Here is a 20,440-nt window from a genome sequence, read left to right as displayed (position 1 = left end):
TCAATTCTTTCTTGATTTTTTTTTTTTAACAAGACGTTGACAGCTTGCCTCGAGAGCCTTTGACGTCCTTAAAATTAAGGCAATTAAGATTCAAGATAAACCTTACCTAAATATTTCTAAGAAAAAATAAAATAAAAAAACCAACCCACTAGATTTAAACAAGAAGGGAAAAAAGAGAAACAGAGTAGCTTAATTACTGAGGAAGACAACCTGTTTCCATTTCTGTTTGCCCACCTCTTGACATCAGGTTTTCTGTTAAAAAAAAAAAAATCTATCTACACCTTCAGGAAAATTTTGAATTCAAATCTTCTTCCAGATAAAATGCCAACCTTCGATGTTTTGTTTTATAGTTCTTTTTTTTTTTTTTTCCTCTTCTGGGATTTTTTTTTTTCTTTAATTAAAAAAAATGATGGCAAAAATAAATTGTCAGACCACGTGAAGGAACTATTTGCACAGCACATAAAAACTTTGTTTTCATTGGGTAAAGTATAAAATTAAAAAAAAAGCATTCCATTGACGCCTGTGCAAACTGGAAGCCAACTTCTTGTTCAATGAAGTTTCTTCATTCAAGGCAAAGTTTCAGACGGACATTCTTCATTTCTGTTTATGGTCTGTGAAAACAATTAAATAAGTGTGGTCATTATATCACAGTAACTTTGAAATCACCTTTTGTGCTCTTTTCCAATGGGGTCTCTTTAAAAGAGTCCAAGCTTTCAGTATAACACAGTCACTAAAGAAATTATAATAGTATATTGCACCTATGATATTGTCAAATTTGGCCACTTTCACACAAATATATATTTGAGCCAGAGAATCTGTTTACATTAAAAATCAAGGTTAATGGATCAAGAATTGGATCCATGCTCTGGATTCTAAAGCAATAAATAATAAAAATGTACTCAAAATATACCCAGAGATGCAATACTTCCCATGAGCCTGGAACTTAGTTTTTAATGCCTGGCTTATGTTGTAGCTCCCCCACAGATTCTTTGAGTAATTATTTCCCTTCAGAACTACCATGGGATTCATCACAAACTCAGTCAACAAATATGTGATTCTCTACTCTGTACCCAAGATATCTGGGTTGTATGTTATCTTGTGATATTCATCAAGTCTGTTTGCATAAGACTTATTGGCCCAGGAAATAAGTAAGATGGTTAACGGGTCAATGAAGTTTTATTCACTTTTCCTCTTCCCTTTCTCTTCTTTTTGTTCATTCCTCCCATCAAGATTATAAATTTATGAGAGCAAGGGCTATATTTTACTTCTACCTTTTATTCTTTTGGCAAAGTAATATACACATAATAGGTATTTCACTAGACAAATATCATGACTTCTGCTACTGTCCCATCTACATTGCAGGGTTAAGCTTCCAGTGGATTGACTTTACTCTTAGCTCTCTGCCCACAGACTAAAATGTGTTAAATAGTTTCAGAGTTGTGCTGTAGAAAGAAGGACCTTTATACGATCTATAGGTCACATTTAGATGAAGGCATCTTCCCTCAAGGCATAGGATGACAGAGAAAAGTTATTTGGGTTCTTCTGATGCCCAGTTGCTTAATTTAGTAAATAAGGTTCAGCATTGCTGGGTGTAATTTTACAGGTTGTTTGCCACACAAGATGCAGAGCTGAAGGAGTGGGGGCTAAGTTCCAGCCTATCATCTGCTTCCTCAGCAATGGACTCTGGTGCAGAGCTGCATCCAAAATTCACCAAAAAAAGCCCTCAACAATGTTTTAAACTGTGTGATATTGAGGCTGAGATGGCCCAGAAAGTTCTCCTTTTACTAATTTGCAAAAAGCCATTATATGAGCCAGCTGTGGCTATTAAGAACCTGATTAACTTGTTTCTAGAAGCATGCAAGGAAAGCTATTAGTTAATGAGTTGAATATTTATTTTTTACCAATCTTGTAAGTCTCTAGAAATACATCATTTTTTATGTGTTAAATTAGAAAATGAGATTTCTCCTAAGAAAGAATGCAACTACAGTTTGTATAGAGCAACAACAATAAGGGAAATTTTATTATACTAGTAGTAGTCATGGGAACCATGTTTTACATTTTAGCTCACTTTTTCTACCTTTACAAACTATAGATTTTGCTCCATTTATTGCTAAAATTTATATTGCTATAGAACAAAACTTTCTTTTTTCTTGGTTTTGTGATTTTGCCTTTTGGGGGAGATCTGTACTTTGTTTCTTACTTCCTTGTTCCATCCCGTGTATTGTATAGAAAATACCTAAAAACATCACAAATCTCTGTAACAGCCGTTCAGTGAATGGTGTCTTTCTCAATGGACTATATGGTGCAAAGAAGAATCTCACCACTCAGGTGCTGGATGCTCACTGATCTCAGAGGCATCACTATTTATGGGCTAGGCTGGAGCTACTTTTAGGTTTTATAACCTTACGCAAATGTTTCCATTAGCCCTCTTCCATAATTTGCTTGGTTCTTAAAATGGCCTGATTGCTACATGAAAACAAATGATGAGAAATACATGGTTGTACACTACACGTTCATGGTTGATAGCTGAAATTTGATAGCTGAAATTTGAAGAAAGAAAAGGTGTTGCTATTTAATAGAATTGAATTCACTCCTGCACACCTTTCCTGTCCTGGACGAAGGCTGAATGTACACATTCACATAATGCTTATGGATTGCACTGATACTCATAAAAATAGAAGAGTTCTAAATTTTCAAGGCTAGGATCTTTAGCAACAAGATTATTTTAAACTGGACAGTAAAGTTAGAAATAAAAATGGGTTGCAACTTAAAAAGCGGAATTGATGTGAAAGGGATAATGACTATGAAAACCATTTGCAAACTGTAAAGCACAGTGCACACAGAATATATTATTACTCACAATATATAGGATGTATTACAATTCATAGAATATATCATTACTCACAAGCTTAAAGTACATCAAGGACATAAGTTTCACATCGTTAACAAACTGCCAATTTATAGGAATTTGGTGATTATAGCAGTTCTGTTAGCCAGAGATTTGAATAAAAAGAACTTGCAATACTGGAGTTGAGATTAGGGACTTCTAAGACCAGAGTAAATGTTGGTAGAATAGGCATTTCACTGAATTTAAGAATATAGAGTCATTTTGAATTCCTCTTCTCCCTCAAAAAACAAAAACAAAACTAAACTAAAGCAAAAACCTCGTGGAAATACATTGGGAAATAGAAATCCATAATGCTGGAAATCTAGGGGGTTTTATTTAGAGCTGGAAGAAGTCTTGGAGATCATCAAATGATGTAATAGTTTCTGGAGTAATTCCTGACAAACTAGCCTCATGTGATGTTATGTAAAAAGAGGGATTTTGTGGTCCAAAGTGAGAAATAAAATCCTAAGTCCCACAACCAACTGAACAGACCCCCTCTGGCCAAGGGGACTCCAGAGAAACCCTAAAATCAACTTCCTGGCCATGACTGCATGGGAAGTCAGACATGCCTCCTTATACACCCCTCTTTATACCTGCTCCCTCATTTACTGCCATTAGCCTTTCTTCCCTAAGGGTTAAACAGAAACCAGCCCTTTGGAAAGACTTGCTTCACTGCAAATTTCAACCCACAGTCTAATGCTTCTCCTCCCTTTCTGCTGTTTTGACACAACTGACCAGCATTCCTTCCCGATTAGAGACCACTGACCATGGAGTGGTTACGGTCAGCCTGTGGAGGGTGTACAGTGAGAGTTTACGTGTCCTTGGCTTCACCTTTTGACATCAGAGGGCCCCAAACTCCACCCTTGGATTATGTTAATGGAACCATTTCTTTTTTTTATTATTTTTGTTTCAGCATATTACAGGGGTACAAATGTTTGGGTTACATATATTGCCTTTGCACCACCCGAGTCAGAGCTTCAAGTGTGTCTATTCCCCAGACGGTGTGTGCCGCACCCATTAGGTGTGAATATACTCATCCCCTCCTCCCCCCTCTCACCTGCCTGACACCTGTTGAATATTACTACCAAGTGCACATAAGTGTTGATCAATTAATATTAATTTGATGATGAGTACATGCAGTGCTGGTTTTTCCATTCTTGTGATACTTCACTTAGTAGAATGGGCTCCATCTCTATCCAGGATAAACGATGCTAGATCATCGTTTTTTGTGGCTGAGTAGAACTTCATGGTATACATATACCACATTTTATTAATCCACTCATGTATTGATGGGCACTTCGGTTGTTTCCACATCTTTGTAATTGTGAATTGCTATAAACATTCTAGGGTAAATGTCTTTTTTATGGAATGTATTTTTTTCCTTTGGGTAAATGCCCAGTAGTGGGATTGCTGGATCAAATGGTAGTTCTACTTGTAGCTCTTTGAGGTATCTCCACATATTACTTTCCACAGAGATTACACTACTTTGCAGTCCCACCAGCAGTGTATGGGTGTTCCTATCTCTTCACATCCATGCCAACATTTATTATATTGGGACTTTTTGATAAAAAACATTCTCACTGAAGTTAAGTGATAACTCATTGTGCTTTTGATTTGCATTTTCCTCATAATTAGAGATACTGAGCATTTTTCGTATGTTTGTTGGCCACTAGTCTATCTTTTGAAAAGTTTCTGTTCACATGCTTTGCTTACTTTTTAATGGGGTTGTTTGATTTTTTGCTTCCTGATTTTCCTGAGTTCTATATAGTTCTAGTTATTAGTCTTTTATCAGATGTGTAGAATGCAAATATTTTCTCCCATTCTGTAGGTTGTCTGATTGCTCTCATGATAGTTTCTTTGGCTATGTGGAAGCTTTTTAATTTGATCAGGTCCCATTTATTCATTTTTGTTGTTGCTGTGATTGCCTTTGGGGTCTTCTTCATAAATTCTTTGCCTCGGCCAATGTCTATCAGAGTTTTTCCAACATTTTCTTCTAGAATTCTTATAGTTTAATGCCTAAGCTTTAAGTCTACTAACCACCATGAGTTGATTTTTGTGAGAGGTGAGAGGTGTGGATACTGTTTCAGTCTTCTACATGTGGCTATCCAATTTTCCCAGCACCATTTATTGAATAAGGATTATTTCCTCCAGTGTACGTTTTTGTCTGCTTTGTCAAAGATCAGATGGCTATATGAGGATGGTTTTATATCTAGGTTCTCAGTTCTGTTCCATTGGTCTATGTCTCTGTTCTTGTGTCATTACAATGCTTTTTAATTACTATAGCCTTGTAGTATAGCTTGAAGTCTGGTAAATTGATGCCTCCCAATTTGTTCTTTTTGCTGAAGATTGCTTTTGCTATATGGGGTCTTCTCTGGTTCCAAATGAACTGTAGAATTATTTTTTCTAGTTCTGTGAAAAATGATGCTGGTATTTTAGTAAGAATTGCATTGAATCTGTAGATCATCTAGGGTAGTATAAACATCTTAACAATGTTGATTCTGCCAACCTAGCTTGGTATGGTTTTCCACCTGTTTATGTCCTCTGCTATTTTCTTCCTAAGTGTTTCGTAGTTCTCCCTCAAGGGTTCTTTCACCTGCTTAGTTAAATATGTTCCTAGATATTTTGTTTTCTTCGTTGGTATTGCAAAGGGTATTGAGTCTTTGATTTGGTTCTCAGTTTGACTGTTGTTGAATGCCACCATTTTTTAAACATGGGTCCCAAGAAGCTGCTACATGTAACTAAAATTGGTATCGGTATGTTTCTCCCTTCATAAATATTCATAACTCCTCCTACAGCTTATTACATATATATATATATATATATATATATATATATATATATATATAGAGAGAGAGAGAGAGAGAGAGAGACATTTGGCCACCCTGCTCAGCATAAATTCCTGTTCCTTTACCTTTCCCTGGAAGTGCTTGCTCTTGGCTTCTGGCCCAAGGATATGTTCCCCAGCCTGCAAGTTGACCAGCCTGCAGGCTGCAACCCTTTATGAGAAATTAAGCTCTCCTTCCCAAATTTATGAACCTTGTCATTCTTCAGCTGACAAAAGTGTGGGAAAAACTGCACACTATATTCCCTTTTCTAAATTACCCCCAGGTAAACTCAATAAGTGCTTAGGGCACCAAAAAAGGATACCCATATTTTTTAAATGTTTTTGAAATAACGTAATCTCTTACATTAGTATCCAAATAATCAATTTATAGATAGTCAAAATTTGTTAGACTTTTTAAGTAATTTAATATCTTCTTTAAAAAAAAAAGTCCCTTGGAATTCCATAGGAGGAAGGTAACACATACCCTAATCTTTCAGGGAATGAAACATTTGAAGTACATTTCTGTCTCTCTAGGAGGTCACATCCATTAGTATTTCATTGGCTTTGAAAAGAACTGCAATTGAGAAAAGCATTTCACTTAGTTTAAAGCAGTGTATCCCAAAGTAATTTGACTAGAAAGTACTTCCCTTCCATCCTACCCCAACACCAGAGGACTATAGTACATCCACCATCAGCACTAGAGACCTAGTTTACACTCTTTATAGAATACTGATCTCTAATCATCTCACTTCAAACAAGAGGAACATGAAACTCCAAAGGGTTGAGGGATAACTAAGAAGTGGCAAAGGTAATTTTGAACCAAAAACTTTGATTATGCATATTGGAATTTAACTTTCCTTGGAGACTTATACATTTCAGATCCTACTTATTTTTAAGATTTCCCACAGAGCACAAAGAAAAATCGATAACTTCGGTGGGGATTGGAATTTCCAAAATAAACCACAGTTATCATTTCCTCCTTCTGCAATAAGAGCCCAGAATCCTTTTGCATTAATACCCTCTTTTAACAATGGGGGGGGGCAAGCATGAATACAAAATGTGAAGTCCTGTGTTTTAACTCAGAATGTGGAATTTGAAATATTAAAATATTTGCTGACCTATATCTCAAATATAGTTAATTCATAGGCACATCATTTATATTTCTCAAACTTTTCTCCTGCAGCCTTTTGTTGAGATGTCTGCAATTTAATTTACAATATATTTAGGATAGACACTGTGGTGTTAAATATTTGTGTGATAGGTTAAGCTACTTTTTCAGGGGCACTCAACAGCCCTAATCAGAATTTCACACCCTACAGGAGGTCAGCTAGCATTTAATGAGAAAGGCCAGAGGTTTGTACAAGTACTTAAAGCTATCTGTATCTCAATTAACATAATGATTGTTAGAAATGGGGTACCTGATGAAAGTAATGGCATGTTAATTAGCATAATGATGCTGAAAATGAGCTGCCCTGATGAAATTTGTGGTTTGGTTAAATTATTTCAGAGATATTCTCCACCATACAAGGTCAGAACAAATACACTAAGAATGTGGGGAAATGTGTATCCTATAACTAACTTTAGGATATTTCTTGAGCTTGATCTCAAAATTGGACAGTCATGGAGTTGATTTCTCATGACCTCTGTAAGGATAACATAGCTCTCTCTACCTCTAGAAATGGTCAACTCTATCTGGAGTGAATTTTTCATGTAAGTTATGGTTAGATTACGTTAAAGAATGGATCTGAGACTTTATCAAGTATACAGAGAATACTGTACAAAATGTTTTGTGCCTGCTTTCTAATAAATGCTTATTAATGAATGAATGCCTCTCTGGGTACTTTTTCATCCCTCAAACTTCTGCCAGTTAGGGTTACCTAAGAAGCCAGTTTGTATAACCCAAATGTTCACCTTGATTCCCAGTATCCTTCTCGAATGGTTTTGAAGAATTTCATGTCTCTCTATAACTGGCTCCATGAACAAATTTCAATGACACCCAATTGTTTTTTCTATAATCCTGTCCCTTAACTACTTGACTTTTTGAGTCATTTCCCAGATATGATGGATTTTCTGCAAGGCAAAGGAATTGAGATCCTAAAGGCCCAAGGGCAGACTTCTTGATGCCGGGACTCACCATCCTCCTCAACCTGCCCAGAGACCCCTCCTTAAAAACCCCATGATCTCCACTAGTCAGAGATACAGATTTGAGGCAGCTTCTCACATTCTCCTGACAAGAAGTCTGTGATATTAAAAAAAAAAATAGAATTCTTTTCTTCCTTGGCAATCCTCATCTCAATAATTGGATTTTTGTTCAATGAGCAGCTAAACCTAGGCTGAAACCCTTTCAACAACATCACCATGACACAGATTAGCTTCCTTTGGATGAAATTGATAAAACTGGGATAGCCTCCTATGGATTACATCCTTTTACAAAATTTCAAGAGAGATTGCCATCCACAAATTTTTTTGACTTAGGATATTGTTTTTGATTCATTTGATATTGTGTTGCTATTGCTATTTTAAGTCAAAAGTTTCTAGTATTTTGTATTGGGGACTCAAATAAAATCTTAAGCCCTCTCAAAAGACTGAATGAACCCCTTTTGGCCAAGGGGACCCCAGAAAAACTTCAGTTGCCAGCCATGAGGAGAAGGAAGGTCACCCAAGCCCAGTTATGCCACTTCTCTTTTCAAGTTATTCTTTGTAACAATAAGAAAATAAATAATTAACAGGCGTAATGCCATGCAATACAAAGCTTCAAAAGTATGTTCCCAGGCCGGGCGCGGTGGCTCACGCCTGTAATCCTAGCACTCTGGGAGGCCAAGGCGGGCAGATTGCTCCAGGTCAGGAGTTCGAAACCAGCCTGAACAAGAACGAGACCCCATCTCTACTATAAATAGAAAGAAATTAATTGGTCAACTAATATATATAGAAAAAATTAGCCGGGCATGGTGGCACATGCCTGTAGTCCCAGCTACTTGGGAGGCTGAGGCAGGAGGATCACTTGAGCCCAGGAGTTTGAGGTTGCTGTGAGCTAGGCTGACACCACAGCACTCACTCTAGCCTGGGCAACAAAGTGAGACTCTGTCTCAGAAAAAAAAAAAGTATGTTCCCTGCTACAACATACCAGAGATGAAAGCGTGGAACATGGAACATAGAACATTTCAAAAGTATACCATGTAAAAAACACTTATATTATTTTGTGGACAGTTTTTGAATGTTCTTTAAATCTGGAGAAAATTTTAACAGGTCCTGCTTATATTCTGCTCTTTGATATGATACTGTTAATGGGGAAAAAAACCCATTAACAACTGCAGGCCATCAATTTACTTAACAGATCACTTGAGTTTCAGTAAATGTCTGGTGGCTTGTCTCTGATTAACAGACATCATTATCTTAAATTAAAACATTCCAATCCTTTGGACAAAGCTTCCTTTTTTTAACCAATTACAAACTGAAGAATCTTTAAACCCACCTATAACCTGTAAGCCCCTCCATTTGAGATACCCTGCCTTTTTGATCCAAAACAATGTTTTAATATGGCTTTCCTGTATTGACTTATGACCTTACGTCCAATTCCTATCTCCATGAATGTATAATACAAAACTGTCACCCAGCTACTGTGGGCACATTTTCTCAGGATCTCTTAAGGCTATGTGCCTTGAGCCGGTCACACATATTTGGCTCCGAATATACCTCTTCAAATTAATTTCCAGAGTTTGGATTTTTTCCATTAATAGTATCATATCAAAGGTAAGAATATAAACAGGACCTGTTAAAATTTTCTCCAGATTTCAAGAACATTCAAAATCTGTCCACAAGGCAATATAAGTAGTTTTCACATGTTATACTTTTGAAATATTCCATGTTCCAGGGTTTTTTCATCTCTGGTATGTTGTAGCAGGGAAGATGCCCTGTGGAACGTCCTATAACATATATTCCCACATGAGCGCAAAAGAAGAACATTCCTTCAAATAAGGAAACCCTCATCATAATTTTTACCAGTGTGAGGACATGGGATGGGCGATTTTCTTCCTTGATATTTATTACTTTTGGAACACATAGGATTATCAAGAATTACCATAAGAATCCATATCTCAAGGCATATGGCCATTGTGTAACCAAAATTTTAAATACATTTAAACACTTAAAATTGTATGTGGTTAGGCTCAGACTTCCTCAAATATTTCAAGGAATAAAGCTTCTTTGAATTGACTTATCATAAGAATAATTCAATTCCTTGTCTTTGTTCACAAATCAGGCCCTCCTAGGATTTTAGTTCATCTGCCTCTGTTAATGGCATCAATAACTCCATTGTTTTGCTTCGAATTTTAAAGTCTTATTTGCCTTTTTCTCTTCCTTCAGTCTAACCTCACTCTATCTCCCTACCTCCACCATTACAGTTGCTATGGTCGTGCTTCAGATCTTTGCTGCCTTTTATCTGAACCACTGTACTAGTAGGACGTCCATTCCCACTGCTTCCAAATTCATTGCCTACTTCAACTGGAAGAGTGGTTGTAGAACAAATAAAATGTGGTCCAAGTACATCAGTATGGCACCTGATATAAATGTGGTCCAAGTACATCAGTATGGCACCTGGTTTTGTAGCAAAGATAACAGTCTGAAAAAGGGCAAAATGTGATACAAATTGTATCTTTAAACCCCTTCCCCATCCTTTTTTGGAATTAAAACCTGCATTCCTGCCTGAGGCCAGTCATCAAAGAGACGGAAAAATGTTCTTTGTTCTTTGTTTTCTAGTATCTTAAACCACAGGAGATGGTCCAACAGAATTGTCTGGAGGTCATGAAATCATCTTTACCAGAGATAAGGTCAATCAAAACCACCAACTACAGTCAAACAGCAATAATCCAAAGCCACAACATGTGACACTGGTCACATAGTCTTGAGCACAACATCTGAAAACAACTCTTTAAAAAGCCCTGTATTTCTGCTTAAAGGTAGGATGGCAGTCTTTTAAGACACTAGTCGAGGCTGGTGAGTGCCGTATCAAAGTGCTTAAAGACTGTGTTTACTCTCAATCCTGCCACCCTGATACCAGCTGAAGAGAATGAGCCTTTGCAGTATGACTGTTAGAGATTCTGGAGCAGTCCATTCCAGCAGTATGCATCTGTCAGATCAGCTGATGCTGGCGCCAGATTGGGGTCTTTTCACCAAAGGGAGCAGCTTTACGGACAATCAACAATGAAGGGCTGGATATACGGTTGTCATGGAACAATGGGGACTGGAAACAATGGCACTGCTGCCTGGGACTTCAGCCCAGAAGGTTGACCTGATGGCTTTAACCAGGGCTCTTCAGTTATCTAGAGGGAAAGATGTAACCATTTATATGGACTCTAAATATGCTTTTATATTCGTGCATGCCCATGGTGCCATCTGGAAGAAAAGTGGGCTCTTGATGGCAGGAAATAAGGATATTAAGTGTGCCACTGAAATAATGGCCCTGACACAGGTTGTGGTCGAGCCCAAGCAGGTGGCCATCATGCACTGTCTTGATCAACAAAAATGAGACACTTAGGTTGCAAAAAGAAATCAGGCTGCTGCCAAGGCTGCCAAGAAGGCCACTAAAGATGAGTTGTTCCTCAGGGCCTTGATACTTCAGCTAGATTTAGATCAATATAAACCCCCCTACAGGGGCTTTGACACTTCACATGACACAGCCAAGTGGAGACAGAATTCTCATGGACTTATTTTTCTATCTGAAGCCTTGGTTCAGCCTTTTATGAGGTACCTACATGAATATTCGCACACATGATAGGCGTGATGCCTTAATGGATTTGGTGGGACCTGATTTAAGAGGACCCAGTTTGAAAGAAACTATCCAACAAATAACTCAGAGCTGCCTTCTATGTGCTCAAAACAATCCAAAAACAGAAAAATGACCTGCTCTACAGGGGACCCAACATGTGTCAACCCACACTTTTGATGACTGGCAAATTGATTTCATTCAGATGCTTAATACTTGCTTGTATTCGTTGATACCTTTTCACGCTGAGTAGAGGTTTATCCTACCTGAACAGAGAGAGCATCTGAAGTTACCCAAATCCTTCTGAAGGAACTCATTCTGAGATATGGACTTCCTTCCTCCATACAGAGTGATAATAGACCCCCCTTTATATTGGAGGTAACTCAACAAGTAAATAAAGCTCTGCATATAGAACAGAAATTTCATGCATCCTGGAGACCTCAATCCACAGGCACAGTGGAGACAATGAATCATGCTTTTTAAAAAAAACTACAGCAAAATTGATACAGGAAACCCACTTAAAGTGGGATAAGGTGTTGCCACTTGCCCTCCTCCAGATAAGGGTAGCCTTTAGAAACAGGCTTAAGTTAAGCCTCTATGAAATCATTTATGGGAGACCCTTCCTAGCACCCCAAGGTAAGTATGGTAATATAACCATAAGAGAAGAAAACAGAGTAAAGCAATAAGTCAAACAAATAAATCAAATAGTAACCACTATACATGAGTTTGCCTCTTTCAGGTCCCCACCCCAGTTGGAAGCACCTCATTAAACAAAGAGAGCAGGTATTGCTTAAAGCCTGGAAAGAACAAAGACCCAAACAACAACTGGCAGAGAAAGGGAAGGGGCCATATGAAGTGCTTCTAACAACTCAGACCTCACTGAAATTGTTGGGAGTAAAATCTTGGGTCCATCATACCAGAGTAAGAAAGCGTCCCATGGAAGAAGAAGATATAAGCCCCTAGTGAATGGGCCAATCTTTAAGGTGATTTAAAGTATCCATTTAAGAAGAAGGGTAAATGGAAACGTTGATATTTTTGCTAACCTTTCTTTGGTTATTTGTTCTGTCTATGGAATGGTGAGACAACTCCTTAGTGAGTATTTCCCAAAGTATTGCCTTTTCTGCTGATCTATCTTGCTGCTGGGTTTGTTATTGTGACTAATAGCCCCACACTAAGAGGTCTCAGGTTTCTTACTCAGCCCCATATTAGACATTATGTATAAGGCAACAGTAAGGATCCACAGTCCTACCGGTGTCCTAGATAGCAAGCAGGGGGATAAAATATCTTTTATCAAGTATCCTCAATTTCTCCTTGTTAATACTCATGGTTGTAGTAGTTGCTTATGCCCTTTTCACCTGGTAATCTGTTGAATTCTTTATTTTTTTGTTAATCTACTACCAAAGCTTTGACAAATCAAAAAGAGCAATGGCATAAATAAGTACACTCCTTCCATCTAAAGCAGCACCCCAATTCAGCAGGAAGTAGCTTGATGTCTACATTGCCCCATCTCCCATAGATATGGAAGGATAAAATTGACAGTGGGGAATATACAACAGAGGTAAAATGGGCGAAATGTATTATGAGTTGTCTCTTCAAAGCCCCTCGACCATTTTGGGAATTAAAAACCCTCCTTCCTGCCCAAAACCAATAATCAAAAGGGCAGAAGAATGTTATTTGTTCTTTGTTTTCTAGTATCTTAAACCACAGGAGGTGGCTCAACAGAATTGTTTGGAGGTCACGAGATCATCTGTACCAGAGATAAGTGTTAGGCTGAACCCAGAGGCTGGTGGGAGGTTCCATGGGAACTTTCCCTTTAAACTGGCCCCACCCCTTTGAGAGCCCACCCAAACTCCACCTCTTTGAAAGCCTGCCCAAATCTGACTATAAAAGTCCTGGATGCCCAGCATCTCAGGGCTGACACCATCTTGGCCTCAGCCCGTCTGTATGCGGTTGTTAAAATGAATTTCTTTTCACCTATCCTGGCTTTGTGCATTCCTCCCTGGACATTCTAAGAATAGGGTCGACCAAAACCACCAACTACAGTTAAGCAACAATAGCTCAAAGCCATGCTGCATGACACTGGTCACATAGACTTGAGACCAACCTCTGAAACCCCCCTTTAAAAAGCCCTGTATTTCTGCGTAGAGGTGGGATCGCAGTCTTTTAAGACACTGGTCTTCTACCCTCCTCATTTGCCAGCAAATTAATAAACGTCTCTTTCCTTTGCCTTAGACCACTTGTCCTTGTATTTCTCTCGTCGATTCAGCCTCAGGGACAAGTACAGACCTTTTGGTAACAGTTTAAAACTACCTTTTCACACTATTCTACCACTGTGCTCCACTTCTCAAAGAAAAACTCTAAGCTTTCCCACCCCTGGACTTTGGTAAAGCTGTTATGCCACCTGGAATATTGCTTTTCCCAGCTCCAGTTGCCATAACTTCTAACAAAGCTTACCCCAACAGGTAAGATTAAGTGCATTCTCCTATTACTACAGTACTTTTTTAAAAAGAGTCCTTTTCCCTATTGTCCTTAAAGTATATATATTTTGCCTCATCCCAGATTATGAGTCCTGGAAGGGTGGGATCCTGTCTCCAGCATAATACCTTGGATAGAGCTGGTACAAGTGCAGCTGAACCTGGAGGTGTAGGCAGATGGGGAGGCTGTCACCAGACTCAACAAGGGACAGAAATGCTCTCTTCGAATCAGGCAGAGCATCTCCTTCCCCACAACGTCATGCAATGACTAGGGAAATGTGTCTTACTTCTGGGTAAAGATACCCTGAGAAAGAAGAAAGCACTTCATCATGGGCTGACAAGTAGGAGTAATTAAAGCTCATTTCATCAGGCAGGGAGAGAAGATAGCTCTGGATGGTTGCAAGAAAGGAGGAAATTTACATCCCCAAATCCATCCTTACAACATACTCCTCCATATCCAGCCTCCATAGGTAATAGAGTCATCGATATGTAAATCACATCATACCATTCCTTTTTTAAAAGCCTTCCAAAAGTTTTCTAGCTCACTTAGAATAAAACAAAGTATAATTACTCTACACAAAACCAAGTATCCAAGGGCTCTATAAGAGCTTACCTATTTGACTTCATTTCCTACAACTTTCCCCTCTAATCCATGACACTCTGGCCTCAGGTCTCTCCTTAGGTCCTCTGAACTTTATGTTTCCTCTACTTAAAATGCTTTCTCTCCAAATCTCTTTAAGATTAGCTTCTAATTATCTTCCAGATCCCAGGACTGTATGAGAGGCTTTGTCTGATATCAAACCTTAGATGCTCAGTCACTTTTTATCAACATAATCTTTCCAAATTTTCTTTGCAATTCTGTTTCTTTTGATTGTTTTCCAATTGATCAATTATGAGTCTACTCCTAGTGGAAAGTAAATCCCAACAGAGTGAGGAAGGTATCTGTCTCTTTCATTGGTCTTTCCCTAGCGCAGGTGTGGGGAACTTTTTCATGTTGGAAGACTGCATTAATAGAGCTGTAATCAAACATATATATCTGTACTCAAATAAGGCCACATTCAAGAAACTTCAATTAGATACACTGAAAAATGTACATTATTTTGTAAAAACTTAACTACTGTGTACTTAATAATTTCAAAAAATGAAAAACATTTGTTAATTTTAAAGTTAACCTTTTAATGACTTTGCTCTGTCTGCTTTTTGTTGGAAAGCATTTGAATATTTGGCTGCAGTATGGAGGTCCGCAGTTTCAGTTGATTCTCTAGACGGGTATCAGTCATTTGTGACCTCACTGTGTCTTGATTTGGGTTAGCTAGGAGAATGTAGATTCACAACGAAGGAAGGGGTACTCTACTAAATTTTTCTATATTTCAACTGGATCTTTCTTAGCATCAAACAATGACTTTACAATGTCATCTACTGAGAGCTCCATCAATTCCATCTGCAGTTCTTTAGGAACCTTGGCAATATGAACTAGGTGATGCTGAAATGTTAATTTGAGTGAGACATTATGATTCTCAAAGTCAGTGAACCTTTCATTGTATTCTCCAATTAATAGGTCTGCAATAGCTGTGTATTCTTCAAGTGATTCACATATATTATTCTGCTCATCAATGACCTTTGCTAGTTAGGGAAAATGTTCATCTGAAATTTCCTTTTGAAGAAGTGGTGTTTTGAAAAGAGATAGCCTTTTCCCCCCAAATGATTGGATGGATTTTTTTGCCACATATCATATATAGACTTAGTTTTACCTTGCAAAGGAATATTAAAGTTGTTTTGATTTGACATGATATCACATAGAAATGCTGCAATCCTATAGAAATCTTCTTTCAATAATTCACATTGCTGATTCTGTTCTTCACAATATTTAACTACCTGTTCTCACAGAGGTAAAATTTTGGCTAACACCTGTCTCTGTGATAGCCAACATACTTTAGAATGATATGGCAAATCTACACTGAATATCTCATTGCTCAACTTTAGCATGTTATGAAAGTGACAATGTCATATTGCATTTGCACAAATATAGTTATAATACTTATAATTTGTTGCAAAGTGTCACTTAAAATAGTAGCTTTAGCACAGAGATTTTGCTGATGCAAGATACAACGAAAAGAAAGGAGAACATCTGGATTGGATCTGTTAATACTTTTTAAAAATCTGTGTAATAAACTCTTCATGTTTTCCTATCATGGAAGGTGTACTGTCTGTACACACACTCACTAAATTTACCAAATTCAGTCCAACTTCATGACATTTATCTTTAAAGTTGTTGAAGGTATCTTATTCCCCATGTTCTGTTTGCAAGAATGCCCAAGGTGAGTAACTCCTCCTAGCAAAGAACACCTTCTATTATTATCCAAATGAAGTATAAAACCTATACCAAGTCAGTAGTGTCAGTTGATTCACCCCATGTGATTGAATATATATATTTTCCTTTTCAAGTATTGCATGAAGTTGTTCTCTTAAGTTGAAAGCTGATTCATGTGCTGATCAGTTATGGTTCTCTTTGTAAGAGGCAGTTATTCGTACTTTGAAACATTATCAGGGTCTAAGCATCCTACAACTTGGACAATGATTTCTTTCACAATTTCTACATCACTGAATGGCTTCCCTTTCATCTTGAGTATATAAGCTACTTTACTAGTTGCTTTGTTGGCATTACTTCTGGGTATTATTGCTGCTTGAAAGAATTGTCTTTGCTTTTGCTTTTTGTCTTTTAATTTCTGCAATACAACCTTTCACATCTCTCCCTCTAATTTAAAGTATCTGTGGTCCTTATGAGGGTTATAATGCAGATGATCATTAAATTTCTTTAATGTTGATATTGCAGTATCACAAAGCAAGCAAATCATCTTATCTTTAGCAGAAACAAGATAATACTGCAATTCCCAATCCTCATTTAAAAAATCTGTTTTTTTCTTTCAGCATTTTCTTGGTCTTCTTTGACATGATGGGCTATTAAACAGACAGAATTTAAAAATACTGTCGAGCTGTGCAACTATTCACAAACTGCACTTCAAGCAGCAATACAGTACACTGCTGTCAAAAGCTGGTAACAGACTGGTGTATTAATCCTCACAAACTCTAGCCAACTTGTAGTGGTGCCAGTCAGGCAGGGAAAGTTAGAACTAAGTCATGAGCATAGTAGCCTCAATTTAGCCCTTATGGCTTGCTAATTGTACCAGTCAATCTGGGAGGATTATTTTTTTGAAACTTATTTTATTCTTCAGTATTTTAAATAGGTTCATTTTAAAAATAGAATAAAATATGAAAGGCAAACTAAAATGTATTAATAAAAACAAAAGGATTTGTTCTGTAAAATTTGGATTCAGTCAAAATGACACACTTAAGGATCTAGAAAGCCACATGTGGCCCCCTCACCCCACAAGAGCTCATAATATAGTTTATATTTTAGTTTCAAAGCCTAAGAACCAGGAAAGCTGATCATATAAATTCCAGTTCCAGAGCTGGCAAGCTCAGGACCGAAGAAGAGCTGATGTTTCAGTTCAAGTTTAAAGGCAGGACAATACTGATTCTAGTTCAAGTAGTCAGGCCACAGGAGTTCCATCTTACTTACAGGAAATTCAACTTTTTGACCTATTCAGGCCTTCAACTGATTGGATGGAAGCCACCCACATTGGGAAGGGGAATATGCTTTACTCAGTGTACTGATTCAAATGTTAATCTCATCCAAAAGCACCCTCACAGACATACCCCAAAATGACGTTTGACCAAATATATGAGTACCCTTGGCTCAGTCAAATTGGCACATAAAATTACTTCTCAGACACAGTCTCTTATCTCCCACCAGTGTCTCTCACTGCACTTATACATACCCAATGTCTGCTGCTCTCCCTACATATAACCCACTGACCAGATTGAAAAAAATTCCAGTATACCTGGGCAAGAGTATCAGAGATGACCACAGCGTTCATTGCATGTAAAAATGATTCACATAGGCTATGTTGAGTAAACTAAGAACAAACTGCTTTACTAAGTAACACTCTTTTCTGAAAGCTATTATTGACAGTAATAACAAAATAATAATAATAGTTTATATTTATTAGGTTAAGTCATATTCTGAGCAAATTTAATTTGGGGTGCTGATTTTAGAAGTTAAACTATGTATAGAAGACTCCATTTCTTTGATTACTCTAACAACAAACAAATCTCTTAATGTGTATTGAGGATAACGAGTGACAAAGACTCTCTCCTTGCTGAAATTTTAGTTAGGTTACTCTGAGTCCTTTTCTTGAGTAAGCCTAGACTTTGGCCTCCATTTTGACAGGTCTGTATAGCCTACTTTTAGCAAGAATTTTACAAAGTTTGTTTAGAGAGAATCTCTCATTCTTGATATCTGATCCCCCTCAATATCAGACCAATTTCCCTATCCCCCACTTTTGATGTATCAGTCCTTGATCTGCCTTCAGTAAGAATCTTGTCAAGTTGGTTCAGCAATAATTCTCCTACCCTTGATGTTTCCCCCTAGTAGTTCTTATCCTGTCACTCTGCTTATTGGCTACAAATCCCCAGCTTTCTATTCTGTATTCTGAATTGAGCCGGATCTCTCTTCCCTATTGTAATAGTCTTGATACCTATTACAATAGTCCTGAATTAAAGTCTCAATGTTTTCTTAAGTGTCAGAATAATTTTTTCTTTAACAAAATTATGATAAATAAATGGAACAACACTGTGGAGACAGGCAAGATCATCTGAAAATTCTCTGTTCACCAGGTGTTGATTGTTATCTACAAAGTTGAATAGTTTGCATGCCAAGACATCTGTATATAGGCTCTCCTTTTGTTAATTCTTCTGGTTTCAATAAAAATCTCTCAAACTTTAGTCTACTTATTTACTCAACACAAAGCCAAATGTACTTTGCATTAAAGCTTATTTAAGGATTTTTCAAGAGTAATTCTGATAGTTGATTTTTCTTTTGCCTTTTTATTCCTGAATAAGACCTTATTCTCTGTTGCTTTATATTTTACAATACTCTTTTCAATGAACATTTAACTCTATGTTCAAAGCAACCCTACAAGGAGGGCGTTACTGTCTTCATTTAAGTGTGTGGAAACTGAGCAAAATGCAGGCTCTCTATCCAGTTTCAGGTGAGAATATGGAAATTTTTCAAAGTCCATATATGGTAGACTTTATTTTCCCTAAAAACAACTAAAAACAATGCCTCTCTCCATATCAAGACTTTTAGTAGTTATTTCCTAAATTGACTCTGCTTGACCATGTGACTTGCTTTGGCCTATGAGACAGTAGCAAATGATTCATAAACAGCATCAAGAAGAGTGCTTGTATATTTGGCTTGCTCTCTTGCTATTCTTAGACTTCCATGTGAATAAGCCCGCTGGAGGATCACAAACATGTGGCCCAATCACTTCTGTCACCTATCCAACAACCAGTCAACACCCGGAAGCATGGATGATAAGCAGCTTTTCCTAAATGCTTGGCTCCTGCCAAGATCAGAAGAACCATCCACCTGATGTTAGCTCACATTTCAAACCCACATAATCATGAGTTAAATAAATGTTTGCCACTTAGTTTGAGGTAGTTGATATTTTACCAAAGGCTAACAGACACATGTGAAAAAGTGATGTCAAGGTGGTTGATCTTGAGGGAAAGAGCTTAGCACAGCACAAACTTACTTTGACTGTTGGTAAGAATATGCAGGTGCGTGTTCGTTGGATGTGTCCACTGCTATCTGTTGCTGCTGACCACTGGTGTCCTGGGATGAAGGTGCCACTGTCTGGGGAGAGGTATCAGTAACAACACCCTAAGGAGGCAAATAAAAACACAAAAGCCTTACTTGTTTAAGCAAAGGGCCCTCTTCCAGGTGGGCTGTAAATACCCCTCTTCTATTTGGCCTGAGTAGAGATGTTCTCAGCTACATGAAGCCACAATAAGTACTTAAAGGACAACCACAGAGAATATAGATAAGGGCTAAGAATTTGTTCCTAATTTGACACCAAGAAGCCTTGCTGTCAGAAATCCTTAGAGTAGTCAAGTGTCAGAAACCATTTTGCTCACACTCAGAACTTTTAAACCACAGTTGCATACAGCCACGCTAAATAACAATTTATTAATCAAACACTCATTCAGGATTCCTATAAAGCACTTTCTGGGGTAGTTCACTGTACTATGTCTATATCATTTGGCAAAACAATAGACTCCGGCCTTAATAAAAGTCCACATCAAAGTTTGGAAATCTTTTAAAAGGATGCTGCTGTGTAGGTTTTCCCTTCAGCAATTTGATTTGTTTTATTTTGTTTTGTTTTCCAGGACATGAACTGGAATTAATTTAGAAGTTTCAGAAAACAAAAAAACAACTGGTTCTTAATTTTGGTTCACTCTTCCTTTACCTTTTCTCTTTCTTGTTTCTCACAAATGCCAGCAAGAATGAACTGCTAGAATTGGCCATGATTGGGGACATATGCTTGGTTCCAAGAGAGGCATAGGTGGCTTTTCTTGGCCATTAGTAGGAT

The 20,440-nt window shown here is 37.7% G+C and overlaps 1 protein-coding gene across 7 annotated transcripts in view; it reads right to left on the bottom strand.

Moving 5' to 3' along the window:
• Positions 1–350: 350 nt before the first annotated feature.
• Positions 351–20,440, bottom strand: part of RBMS3 (RNA binding motif single stranded interacting protein 3) — a 675,854-nt gene continuing 655,764 nt past the window's right edge. For 6 of the 7 annotated variants that reach the window (XM_076005926.1, XM_076005925.1, XM_076005920.1 and 3 more), the window contains 2 exons: positions 19,604–19,731; positions 351–611 (listed from right to left, as the gene is read on the bottom strand). In XM_076005926.1, coding sequence (XP_075862041.1) covers positions 605–611; positions 19,604–19,731 — 135 coding nt within the window. In that variant the 3' untranslated portion in view covers positions 351–604. Of the gene's footprint in view, positions 612–19,599; positions 19,732–20,440 lie in introns of those variants that run through there. The other variant, XM_076005939.1, reaches the window with a different exon arrangement.

Source organism: Microcebus murinus, chromosome 1 (genome assembly GCF_040939455.1).
Source record: "Microcebus murinus isolate Inina chromosome 1, M.murinus_Inina_mat1.0, whole genome shotgun sequence".
Taxonomy (NCBI): domain Eukaryota; kingdom Metazoa; phylum Chordata; class Mammalia; order Primates; family Cheirogaleidae; genus Microcebus; species Microcebus murinus.
The sequence above is the reverse complement of the archived record's forward strand: the minus strand, read 5'-3'. Positions and strand labels throughout refer to the sequence as shown.